This window comes from Aedes aegypti, chromosome 3 (genome assembly GCF_002204515.2).
Source record: "Aedes aegypti strain LVP_AGWG chromosome 3, AaegL5.0 Primary Assembly, whole genome shotgun sequence".
Lineage (NCBI taxonomy): Eukaryota > Metazoa > Arthropoda > Insecta > Diptera > Culicidae > Aedes > Aedes aegypti.
Window position 1 is genome coordinate 187105414 of NC_035109.1, and position 26103 is coordinate 187131516.

General features: G+C 37.1%; 1 protein-coding gene across 3 annotated transcripts in view; it reads left to right on the plus strand.

The window, feature by feature from the left end:
- LOC5577380 (4-coumarate--CoA ligase-like 7) overlaps positions 1 to 26103 on the plus strand; it is a 68622-nt gene that overhangs the window by 39157 nt on the left and 3362 nt on the right. For 2 of the 3 annotated variants that reach the window (XM_021848906.1, XM_021848905.1), the window contains exons 2-3: positions 15183 to 15534; positions 22564 to 22774. In XM_021848906.1, coding sequence (XP_021704598.1) covers positions 15280 to 15534; positions 22564 to 22774 — 466 coding nt within the window. In that variant the 5' untranslated portion in view covers positions 15183 to 15279. Of the gene's footprint in view, positions 1 to 246; positions 554 to 15182; positions 15535 to 22563; positions 22775 to 26103 lie in introns of those variants that run through there. The other variant, XM_001656413.2, reaches the window with a different exon arrangement.

The window sequence follows — 26103 nt, forward strand, 5'->3', positions numbered from 1 at the left end:
GGGAAAATTATGGAATTACAAACTTGTGATATCTAAAATATTTATACAAAAAAAAAATTGAGTTTTAAGATTGGCTTACACTAAATCAAAACAATGCTAGAAAAGGGCGCGATGGCCATTATCAAGTTGTTTGCTTCAGTTTCGAAAACAATAGGCAACTGTGAATGTAATCCATCATTTCAGAGCTGATTTTTTTTTTTTTTTGAGGAACTGATTTTAATTGTGCAGTCGAACAGAACACGTGCATAGCCGCTTTTCAACCGAATATCTGATTAGCATATCAGTTCAAATCCAAAAGTACCAATATCTTATATAAGCGTCGATTGAACTGTGATATGGAAAAAAAACCCGACCTACGCCAATCTGATATACTTTGTGGAAGTCACAGAACGTGCTCGGTGCATTAACAAACGCGTTCCGATTTGTGGGTCAATCCGTACAGCGATATTTTTAGCCTTAGAAGAGTTGTTGCGATTGCGAAAGAAGAATTTTTTATGTGGCACAATCGTTTGTGGCCTTCCCCTCTCGAAGTCGTGTTGTGTTTTTGATATTCGTAAGTATAGTATAGGTAGTGTGACCGGCAAGCTATGCACAATGTTCGGAAAGAAATAAAGTTTGATCAAAACTAGTTTGATCGCCTTAACCGAAGAAACATCTAATGTGCTATTTGGTGTTTTTACTATTCCATAAGGGACTTTTCACATACTATATTATTATTTTGAAGTGTACATTTATTAGAAATGCATTTGTATTAAAAACACAAATTTTGGTTATATTTGATCGAGTTTAATTGAAATGTGTAGGTATGAAAAATAAATCAATATACCAAAAATATATAAAAAAAATCGTTAAAATAATGTAAAATATTTAATATTTCAATCAGATATAATAAGAAAATCAGCAAATTTCTGCAATAAAAATTAAACGATTTTTGTGAGATCTAAGAATACTTTTGATACGTGTACTACTTCAAATGGCGGTGACATTATGCAACACATATTTCACATATTCATGCCAAATATATAAATTTTACATATCATTTTTTTTTTTTTTGACTTTGAAGAATGTGATAATATAAAAGTCAAAGTAATTTTAATTTGTGTAAGGTATGTTTTGAAATAATACGAAAAATATGAAAATCTCAAAACAATTTTTGGTAGTTTTGGTCGCCTTTTTTCATAAACCCCGACCATTGTGCAATGTGAAGCTGTATGCCAGGATGGACTTTGGATCTACGCGACTTTCGGTGGAAATGAATGAAATTGATGCGAATGACGCGAAGAGACGAATCGGCGAAAAAATAACGGACGGCCACGGACAAAATGTTCCGGACCGTCATAACTCGAAAATGATTTCAATGCCGTGAAATATTTCTCTCGGTGCCTCTTCGCGGGATGACATCTTTCGTGTGCTCGCGCTCGAGCGAGAGGAAAAAAAGTGGACTTTGTACTCGGATTGCAATGTCATCAACACTTATCACTATGTTGTGGCTAGGTGGGTTTGAACGAGGCAGAAAACGGTCCGCAGAGGCTGGGTTTTAAAGCACGCAACTTTTTTAGCGGCGTAGCATTGAATCAAACTCAATTAGATTGTTTTTTTATTGTGTTATATTTATATATGTAATGATATAACATTGATTGATATTTTATATTATTATTATATTTCACTAATTAACTGATGGTATTATGTTTTAAATAGTATTGTTTTTCTAATATACGTGACATTCATCAATGATATCATATTCAAAACTTTGCATTTTATGTTACCTCACCCGTTTCAACTTGTTCCTTAAAGCACTTTTTGTGATAGAAAAATTGCATACATCAGAAACAAAATTATGTATAAAAAATTAAAATTATGTATAATTTCCTTCTACATTTGCTCAAATGTTTCAACATTCAACGTCCTTCATTCAACTAGTGTACTAAGTACTCTGTCAGGGAGACAGCTTTAGAGGCATCTTCGAAATTTTAATCATCTGTAGTCTTCTTCATGCTATTAATACAGCTAGGGTAGATGTACCAATAGTGGAGGTACTAAGCACGATTGAACTTCATTTAGTCGCCTAAATTAATGTACATGTTAAAGTTGTAACGGGAAGTAACGACCATTGACTTGAGGAGAAAAATGATTTCATCGCAGAAATCCACGGCATGTCAGTGAAAAATAATACCTCCACTATTGGTACACTGTTCCTTTAGTTGCGGTATATTTTTAATTTGTGTTCCTATAGTTGCGGTATCCGTTGTTTTCTTATGGGATCCTCCACTATAGGAACACTTTACCGCACTATTGTTACAAGTAAGAAAGGTTTTAACAATTTTAGTGATATTTCATCAGTTTTAAAGCAATTTACACGATATTTTCAACTATTCCGTGTATCAACAAGCCAATACGTCGATTGGCAGTGTCGGTTCTGTGGTTAATGTAATAAAATTAGTAAAAACGGCACTACCGCAACTATAGGAACACCCACAACTAAGGGAACACTTACCCTAGTCCATTTTGATTCAGCATACAACATGGCCAACCTGAAATTTTGTTTGAAGATCAAAAGCTTGTTCTCAATACAGAGTTAAAATTGTATGTTGATAAATAATTAGATAATTGGGGAAGGGCCTGGTTTAGTGATTCCTTGAGATATTCACGTTTGACGTAGAGATTATAGTGACGGCTTTCTTCGGAAGGAAAATAAAGCCGTTGGCCTCAAGATGAACAGGGCCAAAAATCTCATTAATAAAGATAGAAAGTAGAAAAAAGTAGACATTTTATACTGTATTTTATATGAGTCCTAAACGTATACATTAACTTTATTAACGTGCTTTACGCCCTTGGCGAGTTCATAACTCCGGATAAGTGCTAAAACTTAACTTCATCTGACCGATTGGGAATGAGGGAATCGGACCATATGGGAAACAATAGTTCTTTGCCAGAGAGGTCTATGTCATCCTTAAACAAATATTTTTTAAATTTTATAATAATACCTTCATGCCAAACACTGTCGAATGCTTTTTCTGTGTCTAGAAGAACAAAACCAGAAAAATAGGCTCTAGATTTGTTGAAACGCATCAAATTTGTTACACTTTAAAATCGACGAGTGGTTAAATGTCAATGTCGGAGTCCGAACTTGATGTGAACCACCATTCTGTTCAAAATACCTTTTCCAAAAAGTTAACTGGTAAAGGATAACAAGCTGATTGGACGATAGCTAAAAGATTCGTTTGGATCTTTGTGTAGTTTTAAAACTGGCACAACATTGGAACATTTTTAAGGAAATATAATAACTGAAAACATTTGTTTAATATATCAACCAAAAATGATTAGCTACATTCAAGAAGTTACTAGATGAGAATGTAAACTCTCATAAATTCAACTACCAAACGCATAAATTTCTCTAAATTTGACGACTGCAGTACTTGTTACGAAGGAAGCATCTAATAACAGTACTCTTTTTATATTGGCTTTATGCACTAGCAGAAAGCTTAAACTAAGAAGATCAGGAACGTTTGCCATTGTGATGGCCATCTTTGGATTCCGAGATGTTTCACCTTACACAGTGTTTTAAATAAATTTCCGTCCTTTCTTGATTTTTATTGAATCATCAGTGTTTGCATCATTGAAATCTGAGTTTTTTCAAACGAAGGGACTCCTATATTGACACCCTTTCTCCTTTTGTACCTCTCCCTCCTATTGCCAAAACATGCCATTCACAAATTACGTAACGCTGGATGGAGGCAGGGGATAGGTTAAGGCATTACGCCTCATACAAAAAAGAATAAAATTTTCTATATAAAAAGCGTTACTGAAGAGGGAAGGGGATCAACATCTTTCAATTTTAGCATTACGTAATAAATGAACGCTGCCCAATGTCTCATGTCAAGCATTGTAGAGATATTTTTTATGATTTAAATACATCACAGTAAGAGTAAATCGCTATAGCACCATTTTATGATCGCGAATTGCATCAATGTGATAAAAAATGATTTACCAAATCGTACATAACTCTTGATTAAAAAATATACACCTCTTATTTTCTCATATTTTGTGTGAATTTAGCTCAGCCTTGCAAATGACGCAAAAAAAAATAAAATCGGTGGTTGCGAACATCCTGAAAATGTAGTGTTTTTCCGATTAAATCCAATATAACGGCAAAATTCAATATGGTCGCAAAATATTTTTATTTTTGCAAATGAAGCTCCTCTGTTTTCTCTTTCCAAAAATATGTTATATACCAACCCCTTGGTTGTTGAAGAAATTTCTGAGTTATGGCAGTTTGAGTGAGTCATGAATTGCCAAAAATCGAGTGGTTTTCAAAAACTGTTTTAAACTAACGTTCATTCAATTGACAAACTCAATGCAGTTTCTTCAACTTTTGAATGAGCATAAATATCAACATTTTGAAAGACCAAGTGTAAGTAGCGAGCCGGTCTCAGCGAGAACTATAGTATACTCATAGGGAAGCTCCGGTTTTGGCCATACGCCAGTCGCAGTCATAGTGGGTTTAACACTGTTTTGCATAGCCAACCAGCATTAAACCTTTTGTCTTCAGTATATCACACCCACACTATAAAGGTACATTTATTGACTCGTCCGAATTGATTCAAAATAGGACAATAATTAATAGGGTCCTAAAATGTGTGATAAAATCTCATTTTTATTAAATAACACGATAGACGGTGTTCTCCTATAACGGCTATATCATATTCAAACCTAAAGTTTAAAAAATGGGTCCAAATTTTAACCTTGACATTTTTGATCATGTTTGACGTTCACTTAGTCGACAAAAACGCCACAAGGTCTCAATTTTTTAACGCTAATGTTGTTTGTTCCTATCTGACATTTCGGAAGTGAAACGGAATACAAAATACACCAAAAAATGGAGTTTTAACTAAGGAGTGCGACAAAATCTGATAAATCAGTAAGTAAATGAAAAACCGGATTTAGTAATATACCATTTAATACCACTAGAGTTTGTATCCTTTGACAGATACGCGTATTTCGACCTCAACTGTAAGACCGTCTTCAGTGCCGTGTACTAGACTCGACTTGATAGATCAGAAAAAAAAATTGGTCGTGAACCTACGAAAAGCATTCAGAAATTGAGTAAACATGTGTTTCTGGCCTAAATTTAAGCGTTTGGTACTAAAATTGGGACAGGGCGTTAATCTAGCCATGGTACTTCTAATTTGGCTACTCCTATAAAAAATCAATGTGATTGGCAAATTAAGGAACCAAAGCTAAATCTCTGGTCTTAACTAGTTCTGATGGCGTATACAGACCAACGAGTGTTTCAATGCGAAAAATGGTATCAGCTCATTTCTAATATTTTTTTATACATACAGTCGACTCTCCATAACTCGATATTCAAGGGACCATCGAGTTATAGAATTATCGAGTTATAGAACATACCGATACCAAATATTTTAAAATCAAAGGTTTAAATTTCTATATTTCCAATACTTTCATGATCATTTCTGCAACATTTCGTTGAAAGCATTTTGAAAAAATATCTTTGGACACATTTTTCAAAATGTTGGAAAAATCCCTTATTTTTACTAAAAAATCATTTTTATATTTTTATGTTTTTAAACTTTTATTACAAATTGCAAGTCCTTTATTCACTGCCAAACTAGGAACGGTCCATGTCTCCCAGTATAAAAAAATGGTTTTTAGATGGATATCGAGTTATGGAGGGAAAATTACCTCTCACGTGGCATCGACCATTGGAGACATCGAGTTATAGAAATATCGACTTATGGAGAGCATGATTTATGAGATTTTGAAGGGACCGCAAATTCCATCGAGTTATAGAATATATCGAGTTATAGAACATCGAGTTGTGGAGAGTCGACTGTAATATGGATTGAAAGCTTGCGTTTGACAAATTTTTTGTGTTTTTTTTTTCATTAGGCCGAATGCCATTAGGCCGAATGCCGTTAGGCCGAAAGGGTCGTTAGGCCGAAAGGGTCATTAAGCCGAAAATGACCGATAGTTCAAAGGAAGGTTAAATGGGTTAGTAACCGCGATAGGTTAGGATAATTTGCATTAGCCAACAATATCCGTGAAATATAGCTAGGAAGGCCTTTGATTAAAAGAAAGAAAAAACATTGATAGCCATAAGGTAATCTTACGTTTAATCAACTTTCTCTTTCCTGTACACGTACGCATATGGATTGTTTTCATACAGAACCCGTTTCCGTATGAAAACAACAAACAAAAAATCCCATATGATCTTGTTGCTGGGAGGAAAAGGGTTCGATTGCTTTATTTGAAAAAGTAGTAAATGATCAAATGTTATTTCGGCGTAACGGCATTCGGTCTATTGGCCTTCGGCCAAACGACATTCGGCCTGACGGAATTCGGCCTAATTGGAGTATCCAATATAGCTATCAAGTGTCCCAAAGTCCATAATAAACCTTGTAGAAAAAGTTCATTAAAAGTTTACTATGTGGTCTTTCAACGGTGCATAAATGGGGAGTGTGGCAAAATTTGTTGATTTGTTGTTCAATGATTGATTTAATTAATGACTTGTGATTAAGATTATAATTAGAGAATGAAATTTGCGATATTCATGATTATGATTAATGATTACACTGCGAAACACGTTTTGTCTCAAGCACCAAAATGCCGCAATTTATTAAATTAAGGGTTGCCAGCTTGTGTGTCAATTTATTCGCCTAATTTGCCACAGAATTTAATCTTCATGTGTATAGCAATTATAAGCAACAAAGTTCATAATACTTTCGATGCTCAAAAGTTTTTTTTTGCTGGTTTCGAAAAGTTTTGTATTTTGCCATATAAGAGAAACGAAGAATTGGAAAAATCGATTTAATTTCAATTGAATCGTGCAATTTCAATCAAATTACCGTAATCCGGGGTAACATTGATCAGTTTTAAGGATATTTCTTAAATATTTCATTCAAAAATGCAAATATTGTGAGTTATGTATTTTTAAAACAAGTACTGCCACCCATAGCTCGTGACTATATTGTATTTTGTTTTTTGAAAGATTTAAGCATGTTTAAAAAAAATGTTTTATGTGATTTTTTCATTCAGCTGATATGGGGTAACATTGATCATCCATGTAAACAACGTATTGTAATACTGAAAATGTCTTTACTTACTTAAATCATGGCCCCTGAAGCCGAATATGAAGTCCAAACGCTTACATCACATTTACTTTTTGAGTTATTTTAAAATTAAAAAAAACCTCAAACAGCGGAATACGCCTAAAGGTAGGCAATTTCCTAAGGGAATTCTACATTCTTAAAAGTAATTCGTTAATGTTGCCTAATTGAACATACTTATAAAAGTTTGGACAGCGGAATCGTTTTTGGCGATGCCATTTTTAGTGAGAACCGCATTTTCCTTGCTCATATCGCTTGCAGAAAATAATGTGAGACATAAATCTTCGGTAGTGTCATCCTTAACAATTGAAATCATTGTTTCGCAAACTTGACAAATTTACGCATAAAGTTACCGCAATTTTTGCAAAAATCTAATTTTTCAATAGCTTATGAATATAAGAAAGAGAAGCAACATTCATGCTTTGGAAATGTTTCATCAATAAATGATGATGCCAACTTATTACGAGATGAGCCATTCCGATCAATGTTACCCCGCTGATCAATGATACCCCGGATTACGGTACATCTGAAATGGAAGGTAAAGTCACATACTGCATGTTTGGTGGATTAGATCACAATTTAAATCATACTTAAAATTTCATGTAAACGTCAATGAAAACAATGTTACATACTAGTTTGACGACCTGTAGCTAAAAATTGTGACGTACTTGAACATTTCTGAGCTTCAGCAACCCGAAATCTGCTAGAGACACATAATTTGATTCTTGAGACACGCAAAAATGTCATCTTTGTTACGCTGTGTAATTGATATATATGGTTCTTTATAAGAATACCTTAAATTATATCCATTCATATCACGACCGCACTGATCGATTGAAGTTCACAAGTTTTTCTTAACTTATTAGCTACTTCTTATGTCATGCATTAAAAATTTGTATGTAATTCTCACGTATTTTTTGATACGGAGAAGACTCATTTTCATAAGTGTTACTGACCATTGTTATATGCACGCTTATGAATCTATATCATGAATAGTATGTTATTAGCATCGGTTCTCGTAAATCATTAATTTTTCGTATAAAATTGTTACGAATATTGTATTTCAATGGATTGTCTTATGAAAGCTAATATTACTGCTTCTGCAGTGTGGGCATGAAGGTGAAACTTGGATTGTTTCTAGAGGTATCCATAAGTAATTTTTGAAATATTCGCTTCTCGTTTCTTGGCAGTTATGATTTTGCATGTTTACCGGTTCGATCTTCGAAAAATTCTTCTGTTCCCTGGCAGTTATCCGCAGAGTAGAAAAAAAAACTGCACTGTCTCCATTCAAACCACTTCGACTGAGATTTGTTATAGTGCTCATTGGAAGATTTTTGCGAAGTTACTTGACCGATGTGTTACATGGTTTTCAGAGAGGTCTTTTTAACGAATTCATCCCGAGAGTGCTCTAAAATATCAATAGATACCATGTTTTGCGAGGTCCTCTTAAGTTTCTGATGAAGTCCTTGAGTTAATCTTGTGAAATTTTTCGTATAATTTTGTGAAACTCGAGACAAGCTTCAGTTTTTTGGAGATTTCATTAAAGCTAAAGAGCTCATACTTTGCAACAATATGTACCATTCATAATCAATCCATACTGCTCAGTTTCAAACAATTTTTCCAGAAAAACAACCCAACGAAAAATAAATTAAGGAGGTTTTGCTGCATTCAGTTGTTTGGTATAGTGAACTTTATGAAAAACGGACAAGAAAAACCGTGAAAAATGATCAATTTTACCCGAAATTACGGCATTTCAAGAATAAACAACCGTACTTCTTTTTAACTGTTTTCTAATCTGAATCGACTAAAGAACTCAAACAACCATATAACATTTTACGCGCAATTATTCAACAAGGTCATGCTTAGGATGATGGAATCGAATTTCTCCGGTCGAAATTTTCCGGTTGGGCATTATTTCAGCTTTCCAGTGAATTAGATTTATTCACTTGCATTGCATTGACATTTGAATACAAAAAATGTCAGTTGACAAAGAAAGTTCTATGTTACTACCTTATAGAACTCTAGGCCTGAGAAGCAGACCATATCCTTGAAGTGAATGTAATGTCACAAAGAAGAAGAAGAAAATGAAAGATTTTTTTTATTTATTCATTTATTGACCACCTTGTAAGGTAAGACATACATCTTTTTTATTGTTACATTTAAGATTGCCATTGATGGAAAAAATGACTCTAACGTACATAATTGAATTTTGAAAAATTGTTCTCTTTAACTAACACAACCGTCTATTGTAAGTACAGTAAGAGATCCCTTTTGAAGCATGCTTTAGAATTAATCAGCTTAATGGAAGTCGGCAAACTATTCCAATTAACAATGCCTCTGACAAAGAAGGATTGACTATAATACATTGAACTATGTTGTGGAACTCTGTAATTACCTGTTCGTGTGCCTCTCAATGGTATAATTTTTTCATTGAGGAAAACTGGATTTGATGTTTTTATTATTTTGAAAATATTGATGCATGTTCTATATTTGTAGAAATTATTGAAAGGACAGCCTATAAGGTTCTTTTGTAGGTGTGATACATGTGAGTATCTGGAAAGGTTGTATACATATCTAACACACGCGTTTAACGCTAGTCTTAATTTGTGAAGTGATCCAGTTAAAGCATTTGTGTAAACGAAATCTCCATATATGAAATGTGGAAGCAGCAATGTTTTAAAAAGTTTTAATTTTGTATCAATATTGCTATTTCTAGTCGTAAGATTTAGTCGTTTTCATGAACCATAAATTTTTGAACACTGATATATAATATGGTCCTCCTACTCTAAATTATTTGTGAATATAACACCTAAATTGTTGATTTTTTGTACAAAAATAATTTCGGATTCATTGATATAAATTTTTGGAGGGGTAATGTTGGTTTTTTGTTTGGAAAAAGGTTTGGTCTTACATTTTTTTTTAATTAGTAGAATTTTGTGTGCACCCTTGCTCGATTATTCTAGATCTGATGTTTGATTTGCAGTTAAAAAAAATGACAGCCATGATATAAGTAACCACTAGCCCATTAATTCATCTCTTTAGACTTATAGGGCTAATATATGGCATGTTGTAAAATAGCACTATATAAGCAAGTAGCGAATGCAAGTGCTATATGGTTAGTTGAGGAGTCAACGAATCGGTACATTTCGCATGGTGTGAAACGACATTTGATCTAATTTGTCAGTAAAAGTTATCATGTCATAAAGTCAAAACACTAAGTTAGCATGAATATAGCAGGTCTTGTTTCGAAATTTCACAATTTTCAACCTATTGTCTGTGATAAACCATAGTGCCACTGCACAGTACTCGAGCTATTTATCTTGATGAAACTAACCGTGTCATCACCGCCATTCAATCCATTCTTACACTCGTTTCTTCTCTTCCTTGATGGCTGTCCTGGGTTTACCAAGCAGACCCAAGTGGAAGACTGAAGAAGCTCATTTTCCAATCAAGAAGGCAAAACACTCGACAGGGACATTTTCTCGAGAACACTTCCTTACCCGGCAGCCGAAGAGCAACAGTATTGACATTTTTTCAATAATCCTTACTGGATCACTTGAGGTGGGGCCTTCCTTAACCGAGTGGTTACAGTCCGCGGCTACAAAGCAAAGCTATGCTGAAGGTGTCTTGGTTCGATTCTAGGTCGGTCCATGATCTTTTCGTAATGGAAATTCCTTGACTTCCATGGGCATGGAGTAGGGGAAGACGAGGTAAGAGCGCCCGCCGGGGTAAGACGGACCACCTTCAGTTTGGCATTAAAATGGCAATTTTCTTAAATGTTCATCAAGCACTTACCATAAACACAAGATTTTTGACATTCCGGAGTATTAAGTGTGATATTTAAATCAAGTTTTTCATAACAAATGTCAAAAACAAAGTTTCTGCTCGTCAATATTGAATTTGATCTAAATTTAACAGATGCTTACTTAAGGATTTCGGAAGGGATTTTTTTGGAAAAACATAACAAATTACCCGTCCATGCTTTAACAGAAATGTGAAATATGCTTCGGTGAAGTGGAATATGCATTGTAAATATTAAACTCTGAAATAAGGCCATAGTTGTGAAAATTGCGCAAGCGGGGTAAAACCGACCACTGTTGACGGTGTAAGACCGCCACCCCTAATTTATAACAAATAACTGTGTAAACCATTTTCAAAGTTTTCACTACGTTGTACTTTACTGTTCAGGTGAAATGAAATCAATTTTGTGAAAAATCAAAGCCAAATCCGCATAGTTTTCCCAAAATATGGGTGTTTCAAGGTAATAATAAGTATACATTTAAGTTTTTTTGAAATAATTCACCCTAAAAATAATTCAATATTTACGTTAATCAATGTAGAATTCATAAAACATTATACTTTTATGAATCACAGGGAACTGATATATTTTTTCGCAAAATTGTGTACGAAAATCGTTGTGGTCGCTCTTACCCCGTGGGTGGGCGTGATAAGACATCACTTTTTAAAAGCTTCAAGAAATAAATATTTTTTAGAAATACAACACCTGTGATATTTTTTGATCATGCCTAAGGCTTCAAAAACCGACATGCTTCGTCGAAAAAGGATTTATTGATACCTGATTTTGACATATGAATTAAATTGCTTAGGCGGGCGGTCTTACCCCGTCTTCCCCTATCATCGTACTTGCCACACGATATACGAATGCGGAAATGGCGACTTTGGCAAAGAAATCTCTCAGTTAATAACTGTGGAAGTGCTCATTGCACACTAAGCTGAGAAGCATTCTCTGTCCCAGTGAAGACGTTAATGCTAAGAAGAAGAAGATGATACGAATCATCAAAGTTTTCAATACATTCGTTATTGAAAAGGTACTGTTCCATAATTTGGAAAACTATGTAATTGGCCATATAGAATAAACGATGATTTTTTTTTATAAAAGCATCAAGCTTATTATAAATTACAATTAAAATATTATAAAATCGTGAAATTATAATCAAACTATGTCCTATACAAATATTTAAGTCTTATTTTCAATCCCAAATTTTCAATTTCCAAAAAAAGTAATAAATCATAGTTGAAATTTCACTTCAACATCATTAAAAGCGGAATTAAATATAACCTAGCGAACTGTTTGACAAAATTGTGACGTGATGGAAAATTTCTGAGAGTGGATGCAGCAACTCCAAATTTACTAGGGGCACATAATTTAATCATTTGATCACTCGAGAAGGTTATTCTTGTTCCGCTGTGGTATTAGCAAGGGTGACATTGTGTCAATAGAATTATTTTGCAAATGGAAATAAGTAACATAATTATCAACAAGTCGTAAAGTGAACATTAATATGGGATTTTCTAGGAAACCTTCAGTTATTTTGAACAATGTTTTTCAAACGTTGCCCAATTAATTTAAAGCCATTTCATTCGAAGTAGTAACTAGTAGTTTATTCAATACCTATGTTTACAAAAAAATCCAATTTCACCTACACAATGCACACAACTGACAATTTTCTGAAACGGAATTGCTTACAATTCGACGCAGTATTGAGCATTTGAGCCGGCGCGCGGTGGCAGCCGGAAGAAATGGGACTAAATGTTGTGTGCATTGAAGACGTAAGTATAGCTGATACAGTCAGCGAGATGACGATGCTTTTAAGTGCTGGCGGAACATTCTTGAACACGGTTTGCGTCCCACGGTTTGTTTTTAATTTCAAAACGCTTCCACCGGAGAACGTGATGACGGTTCAGTTTTTTACCACAACAACCTAGCTTGTTTGAAGTTAATTATTGTGTTTGAGAAGCGGAAGATGATGTCTTTGCGGGCTTTTGGAGATGCGAGATAGTGTTTAATGAGCATATCTACGATTTTGGTACTACAATGATAATAGCTTAAAGACATTTTTATGAAAATTATTGGCGTTACGTCTCAACTGGAACAGATCCTGCTTCTCAGATTAGTGTTCTTATGAGCACTTCCACAGTTATCAACTGAGAGCTTTCTTAGCCGACTGGCCATTTTTGCATGTGTGTGATACTCTATGCCCTGGGAAGTCGAGAAAATTTCCTTTACGGTCTTGATGAAAAGCTGCGCGTTTACCGCTACGGCTATCTGGGCCCTCAACTTAAGATTAGATTGAGAAAATCTGTGGAAAACATCAACATATATCTCAAACGAAAGCTTTCCAGCAGCGATAAACAGTGCTTATGTTACAAACCACCTTGCCGATATAAACTTCATGCATTGCGCCAATCTGACTCCAAGCAGAGCCTCCACTACGGACGTTCAATGGACGGCAATTTTACCCTCACTTTACTACAGTCTTATACAGCAAGAGCCAATCTTCGCCCTCAAACCCGTTCTCGTATAGCTTCTGTTGCTGCAAGCGGTATAGCTCTGTTCGGGTTAAAAAACTGTTGCTCTGATATGGCATTGAAAAATTCAATCCCCTGCCCATATGCCAGATTGCAGAGCAATGTACCTACATTACACGATTCGGATGAGAAGCCCACAGTAACGGAAGACGGAAGCAAATGCTGCTGCTTCCTGCCCCAGCGAGCACCAGTGTCAAAGATATGTTGAAAATAATTTAAAAATTTATCGCTTTTATCCGAACCACCAAAAAGGAAAGGAGATTTGGAAAATGGCCTTGTCCACCCGAATAAAAATGTTCTATTAATTCAATAGTGGCTCTAATTAAAACACCATACAACATATGGTGTAAATTAGAGTCTATTATTTATTTATTGTGGGCTTCGTAGCCGTGCGGTTAGTGTCACCAGTCATTTAGCCGCATCGTGCTAGGGAGTGTGGGTTCGATTCCCGCCACAGGCCGGTAAACTTTTCGTGAGGACTGTTTTCCGACTGTGCCACTGGGCGTTGCATGCTAGTCCGTTGTCTAGTGTGGTGCTTCCTTCAAAGGGCATAAATGCCCACTGGAAGCATTAACGTGTCAGTGTCTTTTTTTATTGTTGAATGGTTGACTAGGTCACAACATTTATTGCTTTAAAAAAAATCATCGTTACAATAATTGTATAAATAAGCTCTATTGTATTTCAATTGTTTTTCAGAACTTTTTACTGCCCTAAAACAGCTTTCCGTATTTATTCTAATATCCATTATGTAAAACAAGATTTCGTGTATATAACACCTATATCATTCGCCAAACAAAATATTTGTATCATAATCCGGGGTAATATTGATCAGTTTTTTTGATACTTCTTCAAAATTTTGGTTGAAAATGTTAATACTGCAATTTTTATATTTTTCAACGATAATAATACATACTTCGTATGTATTCCAGTCGGCTCGAAAATAATGGAAAGTGGAGCTGATAGGATTGAGAATAGCTTCATGGGATATTTGGAATGAAACAGGACATGATCAGAATCAAAATCAACATGAATGACTAGTTGGTTACAAAGATGACTAGAGTCAGTTAAGACCAAATCGATCGTAGAAGGGTTTCTAGAAAAGCAAAAAACAAGTAGTGCTGTCAGGGTATTGAGTTGAGAAATATCATAAAGAGCACTCATCAAATAAAATTCTGCTGTTGGAATTACTTTGCGAATTATTCCATGAGCGATCTTTTACATTAAAGTCACCAATGAAAAAAAATGTGACTTATTGCGAGTCAATTTCCGCATGTCATTTTTAAGCAAATTAACTTGCTGCCCAGCGCTTTGAAAAGACAAATAGGCACGGAACTCAACGAAAAAAAAAAAAACAATAATTTTTATTGTTTTGTGCGAAAAATGCTTTTCATACCATCCAATAAAAATACCAAACATTATATTGTTCTGATCTAAATAAAGAATGGAAAATTGTAATGTAAAAAAATCTAATATTTTATTAGGGCTATCACTCTGTTGGCGAAGCGGATAGCCCAATGCCAATCCGCAGTCTCTCTTCAAATATTAAGGATGTTTACAGACTGAATTGCGGCAGTGCTATATTTAGACCCGAAAACACATTAGATTTCGACATGTTTTTCGCAGAATCTCCTACAATGTGACCCACTTTTATTCTTGTTCGATGCATATCTCCATGCCAGCTATAAAAAAAAACTAATAATCATTCTTCTTCTCTGTTCTCCACAGACTTAATAGCGTAGCCAAAAGGAATCCCTATCGGAATTTTACAACCTGAATCAGTAGAGTCATATTTACAAAACACAAAACACCTAGTAAAATAAGCATGATTCGAGGAGTATCGTCGCGCCTCTCCCTACTGAGCAATGCCACCAACGCGGTGAAAAAATCCTGGAGAAAGCAATGTGTTCAAGCGCTTAGTACAAAGAGTCAGTTTAAGTATTTAGAGGACTACGTCTTCCCGCCCGAGAATGGCTTCGAGCAGAACTCGCTGTACGGCAAAACGCTCCAGGTGCCCCATACTACGCTGGAGCAGTATGTGTGGGACAATTTCTCCCAGTGGGCCAACCGAACGGCCGTGGTAAGTGTGAAACTCAATGTATTTTATATGTACCAAAAATTGTTTTTTTTTTTATCGAAAATGTTTCAAAATGTTCTCCCATGAATGCTTTCTAACATCAGACTTGTTAGAAATTAAAACAACTGATGATGAATTTGAACAACTGATCGAAGCAAAACCATAGTTTCTAGACACATCTGAACAGACAGTTCATTGTAATTAATGCGTAAAGTCAAATTCATGCCCACTGTAGAGCCCAATTAGCCATAGCGGTAAACACGCAACTATGCATCAAGAAAGTTTCCAGGACATAGAGTTTCTGCGTGCTTGCCACACGATGCGCGAATGCAAAAATTTCCAATTGCCAAAGCTTAAGGTCAAAGCCAAACTTCAAATTTTCAAGAGCACAAATCTGGAAAATCAAACATCTGGTTAAGCTAAAAACTTGATCGATTGGTCACTAGCTGGTGGCTCAAACGGGTGTTCGGTTCTCCAAATTTGTGCTATTGAAAAATTGATGTTTGATTTCGATTCATCCTCACCTTGACTGCCCATGAAGGCATAACTGTCCCATATTGAATTAGTAGGCATTGAGAAAATAACGCTCAAAGTTTTAAGTTTTCCATCTCATACAAATCTTTATAATTCTCCAAAAAATTTCGGGATGACTTATTCATTCAGCACCAACGCACAGATTACTCATTTTGCTTCTATTGATCAGCAAAAAATATAAACTTGAACATAAATCAAAACTCGCAGTTGCTATTGGGCATGAAAGTTCATATAGAGACTGTTATGCCTTTATTTTTCAATATGGGACTACATCAACTTCATATTTTTCCACAACATTTTCAAACAAAATGTGCTAAGTTTTATATGTATATTAAAGTATATATTACAACATGAATGTTGCGATGAAAAAAGGTGTTGGTTCAAAAATCAATATGGGACAGTTATGCTTTTATGGGCAGTTGAGCTCTCATTTAATAACTGTGGAAGTGCTCATTAGCCTGGGACACGGTTATATGAAAAATTTAGATTCTCGCTCCAGTTCACTTTTTGGATTGCATTTGGGTCCCATAACAACTGTGCAAAATTTCAGCTGAATTGGTGAAACTATATTTTAACACCAGCCGTTCAAAGTTTGTATGGGAAAACTTACTTTTGCAAAGAAAAATCGCCAGAGGTCGCCCATAGACCTCTATAAATATTCTGAACGCAGACCTCGATTGGTCAAAAACCAAACTATTTCTTTATGAAAGAGATAATTTTCGTTCAAGTCTAGTTATGCAAAAAGCTCATAAAAAGGAGATTACAAGCAGATTGGAAGATAGCCAGAAGCTTCTGCAAGATTTTTAAATTATTACAACCTTGGCATTATATCGTTTTACAAGAGAATGTGCCACCGAAAACATTTGTCAAATACTGTTCAGCATCGAACTGCCGGACGCTTCGAAAGCCGTACACTGGCCTTTTTCATAGTATTTTTGGACCAAATTCCGATTTTTTTGTCTAGAATCCATAACTATGACGTCTTTTAAATTCTCCTTGCATAAAAGTTGTGTAAAAATAATTTTCGGGTGATTTAAGGCCGGTGTCTGGGATTCGAAGCACCCTGACACTTTGAATGAACACGATTTTTCAACAAACGATAAGCCGCTTTCTAGGAGTTTCCTAATGAAGATAAAAAAAAATCTGTCATCACCAGAGGCGATCATTATTCTAATGATTTTCCAAATAACCTTTGAGGGATTAGGCAAGGATTCCTCGATGGATTCTTCAAGATTTTTTCTATAGGTTACTCCATGGATTCCTTAATGTAATACTACAATTCTCGATATTTTTTGTTTTATAGGGGATCATCCGGGGATCTCTAGAGATTACTTTAAATTTGTTCTAGAGTTTCCTCCAGGGATGGCTCAAACAACTTCTACAGCGATTCCTTCAGGAATAAATCCAGAGGATTTCAAAAACTTCTTCAGCAAAGGAGTTCCTTGACAAATTCCTGTAAATTTCTTGGAGGAATCCCTGGAGACACTTGTGATTAAATATTTGGAGGAATTCATAAGGGAATCTTTAGAGGAATTTGTACAGAAATTTTCAGAAACCAATAACGAAACTCGGAAAATTCCTAAAGGATTACTTGGTAAAATCTTTGGAGTGATTTATGTAGCGGTTTTCTTGGAGATATCTCTGGGAAAATTTTTGATAGAAAATATTGAAGTAATTTTTAAAGAATCCCTGGAGAAATCTTCGAAATAATAAGTCGATAGGTCTACCTGGGGAAATTTCTGCAAGTATGCTTCGAGGAATTTCTGCAAAAATCACTGGAGAAATAACAGAAGTAATTATTCAAGATCCCTGGAGCAATTCCAGGATAAAGCCAAGTATTTTTATAAAGATTTTCCGGGAGGAATCCTTGGCGGAGTCTCTGTTAAGATTTCTGGGGAAAGCTCTATAGTAATATCAGGACATAACGTTTGAAGAATTCCTGATGAAATCTCTGAAGAAATTGCTGGAATAATTGCTTGAAAAGTTCCCGAAAAATATCCTTGGAGAAATTCCAGGAGGAATCTTAGTAGATATTATACTGGAGGAATTTATGGAGGAATCACACGCAAAATTTCTAAAAGAATCATTGTAGAGATTTTCCTGCAGAAATTTCAGAAAATTCTATTCCAGGAGGAATCTTAGTAGATATTATACTGGAGGAATTTATGGAGGAATCACACGCAAAATTTCTAAAAGAATCATTGTAGAGATTTTCCTGCAGAAATTTCTGGAATAATATTTGGATTAATCTTTAGACCAGATAGAATTTCTGAAGGTATTCCTGGAACCATGTTGGAACCGGTCTAAAATATCTAAAAGTTCTCGTAGGAGGAATTTAAAGAGATATTCTCGGAGGAATCTCTGAAGATATCCCTAGTGGAATTCCTGGAGAAATCGCTTTAAAGATTACGATAGAGATTATCTTGGATGAATCTTCGAAGGAGTTCTAGGAGAAGTCCCTGAAAGAGTGTCAGAAATGGCTGGTGGAAACATTGGAGATATTTCTGGATAAACTATTGATGGAATCTCTGGAGGTTTTCCTAAAGGAATTACTGGAGCTATATTTTGACTGGTCTCAAAACATAAATAATGACTTGTCGAATGATGTCGATTTGTTATACAGTCAACTTTCGTTCTTTGCACTGAACCGGTAGCCCAACTAGGGAGTCGATGCCGGTTATGGACCCTTTGCGTATTATGGACCCCCTACAGAAAAACATAAAGTTAACACTCAAAGCAAGTTTATTCCTATGAAAATCCACCGGGGGAACTTCGATTACATTGTTAGTCAGCAGTTTCAGGCAAAATATTTGGTTTGAGACGCATAAATACAGATATTTGAACAGTTTTGTAAATGAAACCACACAAGAGGGTCCATAATACGCATTTCCAGATGGGTCCATAATAGGCTCGTCGGCAGCGAGCCGGATTACATGGGAATCAAATGGAGGGTCCATAATACGCAACGTAAAAATTTATAAACAATCGGACAACAGTTTTTCAAATGCATATTTCGCTGGAAAAATCGAATGATTTTGTATGTTTCATAGACGTACTATGAAGTAAAAACATTGAATTTGTTGTTAGACTCCACAAAACGTATATGCGTCTGAGATATCATTGCGGAAAAGCGTCTAGAATGAATTTCAGCTACTAAGGGGTCCATTACTAGCATTGAAACCCTAGTAAAATACATTTCCACTAATCGGGCTGAATTTTCTGCTGTCAAAATATCGAATACAATAGAAATTCAGAGCTACCAACATTGATAAATCGATACTTATGTCAAAAAGTGACGTTTTTCTTCGCTTTAAGTGGGCTTAGCCCACATAACGGGAGCCCACACGGGTAGAAATCAAAATCCAAAATCATGATTATGCACCCGGATATCATGATTCCAGTGTGTTTCCATCTTATGAAAATACACCATGATTTGGACTGACGATATCATGAGTCAGATTGTCGTAATGCGACACAAGTTGCAGCTGAGTGCTCGAAATCATGCATCGAATGCTCGAAAATCATGATTCGCGCATCCATTTCGGATCTATTTATATTTCTGTCAGTCAACCCGATAAAATGAAAACAAAATATGGAAGAGATTCGAACCAAGAATCTTCTGATTGAGAGCCACGTACTTTACCACAGTACCAATCTATCGTGATGAATGATAGGTGATCGATGCGAATGACTTGAAGCAAAGTGCACCGCTTTGTGTTGTTGCTTTTATGAAGAAGGTGCACATCACACCCTACCGGAACCGGTTCCGGAATTTTGCGAACCAATCCGGCCAAATCTAATTGCTGATACCCTTGGTGCTTTTGTAAATCGGAATGAAAAATCACGAAATTTGAACCGTCGTACCATACATGCGTATGAACTTCTCTTTTGGGTATGATATGTAACAGTTCCTTTTGAAACAAGTTCCAGGTGCCCTTGTGTGAAAAGTGGCCATACTTACAAAAAATGTCCAAGGTTCCATTTCCCAGTTTCATAACTTTCATAAAAGCTAAAACAACGAAAATCGGTCATGGGTCATGTTTGACCGTTAATGCATGAGGTACACAGCTAAAAATATATTGTAAATTTCAGTTTATTTTCATGCACATATTTGGAGCATCAAAATAAACTGAAATGTCAACGATAAATCTTTTATTTTTCAATCGAATGTACTTTAAATTTACACGATCATGTAACATTCTAGCATCTTTAGATGAAAATTAACCGTGATGCTGTAACAATACATGAATTTGGTTTATTTTTACTACATTATGCTGTTTACACTACATTGGAATTTAAATATTTTTATCTGTGTAGCGTCACTCCTAGAGGTCGTTGAAACCTTCTTATAGCAAGAAAATGTTTGTTTTCAGAAGTTAGGAAAAGTCAGAAAACGTCAGATTTCTATCTCTTTTCTCCACAAAGTTACAGCTCCTTTAGAGTGCCGATTAGCCAAAAATGACCCCAATTCACAATGCTTTACTGTAATATTCAATGGTCAACTTGTCATTTCTTACAGTGAAAAAATAAGCTTCATTTTGTTCCCCTATAACCCTCTAGTTGGCTTATTCAGTTCCATTGATAGCAGTAGTGTAGCATCACAAATCCTTCCCAGTTTTACTTTACCCACATGTGAACTTTGTACAATCAAAGTGTCGAAGCCCAGCCGGAGGCGCACCACTCACCAGACATTTGCTGCCAAAATTGCTGATTGCCGTTTAGTGATAATACAGTGTGTCAATCATTACCGTGCAATGCGGAGCTTATCAACGTTGACTCGGAGGGGTCAAAATCCAGTTTGCTCACGGTTTATTGTTTCATCTTTCCTCATATTTACTGGATGCCAAGATAATAGAGACCTGGAAATTGGACCGAACAAAGACTAAAAGTTGTGTGTGTCTGTATGATTTAGTGCAAAGATTCGGTGTCACCTTCTCGCAAATGGGTTATCATGGCATTAGTGACGAACGCAACTACAAGGCCAATTCCAAGCAATCAGTTTTTTAATAGAAATCGCACAATTCTTAAATGGGTCAAATTTAATAATTTAGAGAAAGGTGGAGCAAAACTTCGAGTAACCTACAATTCTCTTTTCAAGATTTCTAGCTGAATTCATATCAAATATTATAAATTTAATTGTGGTTTGGACCTTATTTGAGTAAGATACTCTCACTTCTAAAATTATAAAAATCGATTTAGATTAGGACTATTTGTTGGTTTTGGACGTGAAAATTCGGTCTAATGTTATTGCATGAGGCAAAATAAAATTATAATTTTAATAGATTTTTATATAAGGACGTTACCAGGATTATCATTTGGAGAATTTTAGGTAAAGACTGGGTTCGGAAAAAAGAAGCACACAAAAATGATCACCAATTATTTATTTTAAACCGGATACTTCTCAAATTTTCAGAGATTAAACAACTATATATTAGCTATGTTTTAGCATTATTTATTTATTGAATTTCTTCCCCCAAGCCGAATGCTCGTACATCTCTTTTAACACTGCTCATAAGATCTTGGACGAGGCTTTACTTATCTTTCTTACACAGTTTCATCCAGTTTTTCCTCAAAGCTCCATCTGTTTTAAATGTTTTTCCACTTTTCTTCATTATCGCCCAAAACTTTTCGATCGGACAAAGTTCAGGTGTATTTGGCGGTTTTGCTTCCTTCGGGAGCACATCAACGACCTTCGCTTCGTACCAATCCATTACTGGCTTGACCCTGGTGTGAGCGGAGAAAGGGCGGCAAGCGATACAGCTTCCGCGCACGCAATTTGGCCACCGTGTTTTGCTTGTCAGTCCGGTTTGGCGCCTTCCTGACCTTAAGGGGGACAGGATCCGTTATCAAATAGAGAATTTTCAAAATCAGTTTTTTCGTTCAAGATCACGAAAATTTACATGAAAACGTGTTCGCTGTATTCTCTTCTCCAACCAAAACACAGTGAACACATTTTCGTCGAATATATTTCAGTTTTGAACAGAAAAACTACTGTTGAAGTTTCAATGATGACGATGATTACGATGACGGATCGTTGAACGTTAAAATACGTAGCCCAGCCCGCTTCATGGTCTGCTGGATGGATTACTTCGACGAATGGACCTTTTTGGCCACGTCTTAGGTGGAAATGTTCGATATTTTGTGTTTCAGTCAGCAAACTTTACTATTTCTTTACTAGTTTGAAACATGCCCCACCGGTGCATTGCGGTTAAAGTTCGTTTCATGTAATCTATTTTAAAACTGTTATAACTAATAGTGTGTAAATGTTTTGACAAAAGCTTGTTCAGTAAAATTGTAGCAAATATTTTGAAGGTTCACTGTGTGGTATTCATTAATGTTTAGCCGTTACAGTTTTTTCTGAAAATATTGATTATTCAACTAAAGACGGACTTTTGCCCCACCTCTCTACGACTACCTTTCTCTATAACTATTACTCTTACTGTGACATTTTAATTTACACACCCTTCAATTCAAAATAGCAAAATTGATTCGTTACAGGTATGTGGCGTAACCGGAAGGAGCTACACCTATGGACAGCTCCGGGACCACTGTGCAGCGTTGGCCATTCGGCTCCAGCAAAAGTGCAAACTCTCATTCGGCGACACCTTGGCCATCTGCCTGCCGAATTTGCCCGAGTTTCCGGCAGTGGCATTCGGGGCGATTGAGGCAGGTTTGGTGGTGACAACCATCAACCCAATCTACACTGCTGGTAAGCATTCAATTAATGATTGTTCCAAATAAGCCCCATAAGCCTTCTTAATCAATGGATAGTACATCATATAGGTACAATTGGCGCCCATTTTGGAGTCAGCGTACGCCCAAAACGCCACCGATAAGATAGCCAGACTAGGAAATACTCACGAAAGTCTTTGACCGTTATCTTGGACGAGTGGATTTCTCAAGCATTTTGAAGTGCTCTTGCAAACAGCAGAATGATGAATGACCCCACTGTGTATGGAATGTTTGTCGCACTTCATGCACAGATAGCGGCGCTTATCTCTTGTATCGAGCAATTTAAGTTGTACCTACGTTATTATTTGCTGATATGTGGAAAGATGACTTTACAATGGAACATCCAGCAAATTGCAAAACGCTAATCATATATTTAATGAGCAAAACTTATATTTTTTTTTATTTTTTTTTTTTTTATTTTTTTTTTAGTGTTCAATGAGCACTTTCCCAGTTATTTACTGAGAGCTTTCTTTGCCAATGTGCCATTTTCGCATTCGTATATCGTGTTGCAGGTACGATGATACTTTATGACCAGGAAAGTCATGGAAATGTTCATTACAGAAAAATCCAGGACCGACCTGGAATCGAACCCAGATACCCTCAGTATGACTCAGCACTCGGCTAAGGAAGGCTCCACATAAATACTCTAAAATTATCAACAAAGTCATCTGAGGAAGTGATCTAAGGAAATTTCAGGACATATTCCTTCGTCTGTTCCACAAGATTCTGCAAGCAATATTAGAAGGAAAGCCCTGGAAATTTTCTTGGAGGAGTTCCTGAAAAAAAATCTAGAATATTTCAAGAAGGAATTTCTTGCATTTTTTTTTTCGAAATATCATTAGAAAAAATATGTAGAAATCTCTAGAGAAAGTGGAGAATTCAATCAAACTATACTTAGAGTTATTCTAATAAAAACTCTTTAGGAATTTATTGTTACTGTTTTGGAGAAGTTTCTGAGGAAAACAATTTTAAGAAGAATTCTAGAGGGTATATGGTGAAGCATTTTTGCCGGAAATTAACATTTTTAGTGTTGTTGGGTACTCAACTTCTCATAACACTCCACCTTGCACTCGCCAGATAGGGAACACGTTTTTTGGCTTCAGTCCGGCTTCCTCCATCTCCTCGATGATTGTCTCCGGGGTGTATTCCGGAAGCCCCCGAATTAGCACCTTCAACGGCTTGCTACCGGGGGCTTTGTGGGTGTAGAATTCCAGCCCCTTTGCCTTCAGTAGCTTGCCAGCCTTCTCGTAGTCACTGCGATGTCGCACATGACCTTCGTGCCGGTGTGGCACAGCTTGAACAGCGGCTTGATATGGTGGGCCGCTAATTCGGACCGCAGTGCCGAGTGTCCTTCGTCGCCGTGAACAGTGGGGCAACCTTCGCCTTCTGGGGGACTTGGTCCACTGGCAGGGAGGCAAACTGGTTGTTCGCCAGCAACCTGTTGTTGTAAGCCGCCGGGATGACATCGTCGTTTCGCGCGCGTTTTGGCGCACTCGTTTGTCCGTTGTCGGCCACCGGGCAGGGTTAGAGGCGGGATTCGCCTTCTGCTTGCGGTCGCAAATGCTATGGGCCGCGATTGGTCTGCTTTTGCTTGCAGAGAAGCTTTTTGGCTAGCCACCCCAAGGAGGTAGGTTTGCGTCGGGAAACTGTCGCGGGAGCGCGAAATCGCAAAAAAAAAACGTTAGGTGCACTTCGCACTCGAAAAAACTAACTTCGGAAAACGAGCGAATCCGCATAGTCTGGCAACAGAATGATGATACAAATATGCGAATAAAAGACTTATTTATATTTTTTCTCTTCGGTGAAAACGGCAGTCGACACTCGTCGCGCTGCGTGATAGGCTCCGAGCACAGCCAGGTAATAGCCATATGTCGCAATCGCTTGCTAGTATATGAGGGAATGATGAGTGGTTGATTGCATCAGTCTATTTTGAACGCGTTGACCATCGGTTAGTTTCTACCTCTCGAGCGTGACGGACGCAATTAGTCAATAGCACGGGAAAGTTAAGTAGATAGTTGGAGCGAACCGTCGACAGCATGCGCCACCGTTGTAGGCAGACCGAAGCGAATCAGTCGGCAAACACCACAGCCAGCACCCCAGAGCTGGCGAAGAAGAAGAGGAAGGCCGATGAAGCTTCCGTAGTGTAATTGTTTCTCTCCAACAAAAGGTACAGCACCACCTGCGATGACCCGAAGAGGATCCAAGCGGAGCTTCGGAATCGCTATAAGCTGGACGCAACCACCGTCTACATAATGACGTGGCGTAACGAGCTTGCGAAAAAGTATCCGGATTGTCTCTATCTGGTGTATTTTTGCAAAGGCTCGGTTACGCTGAACGCTCTCCAGGTGGTCCGAACAATCGGAAGCATCATCTTCAGCTGGGAGCTATATCGTGGAAGACGCCGCAATGTTACCTAATGCCAGCGGTACCTCAACTTTGGACACGGCACCAGGAATTGTCACCTCTAATCCCACTACGGAAAGCCATGATTTAGCTGCCTGCCCCAGGAATGGGGCTGCAGTGGATGATGCGGTGGCATTCAAGTGTGCCAACTGTGGCGAAGCACACCAGGGCTTCGTTCGTCGGAGGCTGAAACGTGAAGCGTTTAAGCAAACCCGAAAGGCGGCATCAGTATCAAACCAGCTGGGACGCATTCAGGCCTGAAGATTTCTCGCCCTTCCCAGCTGGCGGCAATTTTCCACAGGTGCCTTCCACCTAGCCACGTCGGCATCCTCCCTGCCGCTGCGAAACAACCGTGCGGTAAAGCCACGGATGACTGCTTGTTGTCTGATGAGGAACTGGTCAAGCTGGTCATCGAGGTGCTCCTCATCAAGAACTCTAGCTTTGTCGTCGGTGGTGACCTGAATGCAGAACTATCGGTGAAACCGGAACGAAAAGCTGCTCTTCGAAGATGAACAACATGGATTGTACACGGTGCAATTCCCAGACGAACCCACCTTCATCTCAACCGGCAGGAAATCCCTCATCCCTGGACTTTTTCCTAGCTAACATCCAACTGGTGGTGGCTCCCGCTCCATCTTACCTGCGTAAGGACTACCACCACGTCAACTGGGTGGTCTACGCACGAATGGTGGACCGCCGCGTCGACGAGAACCAGCCATTGGACACCGAGGAGATCTGAGCAAGAAAAGTGAAACAGTTTGCTTCCAGAATGGGTTCGATCGTCAACGAAAGTTTCGGACTTGTTATGAGTACTCCGAATTTTTTTAAGGCTTGTCACGCTTGGCTTGACCCTATATCGTGGACGCATTGCGCAATCTGATCTTCCATCGGACTGTGGATTTG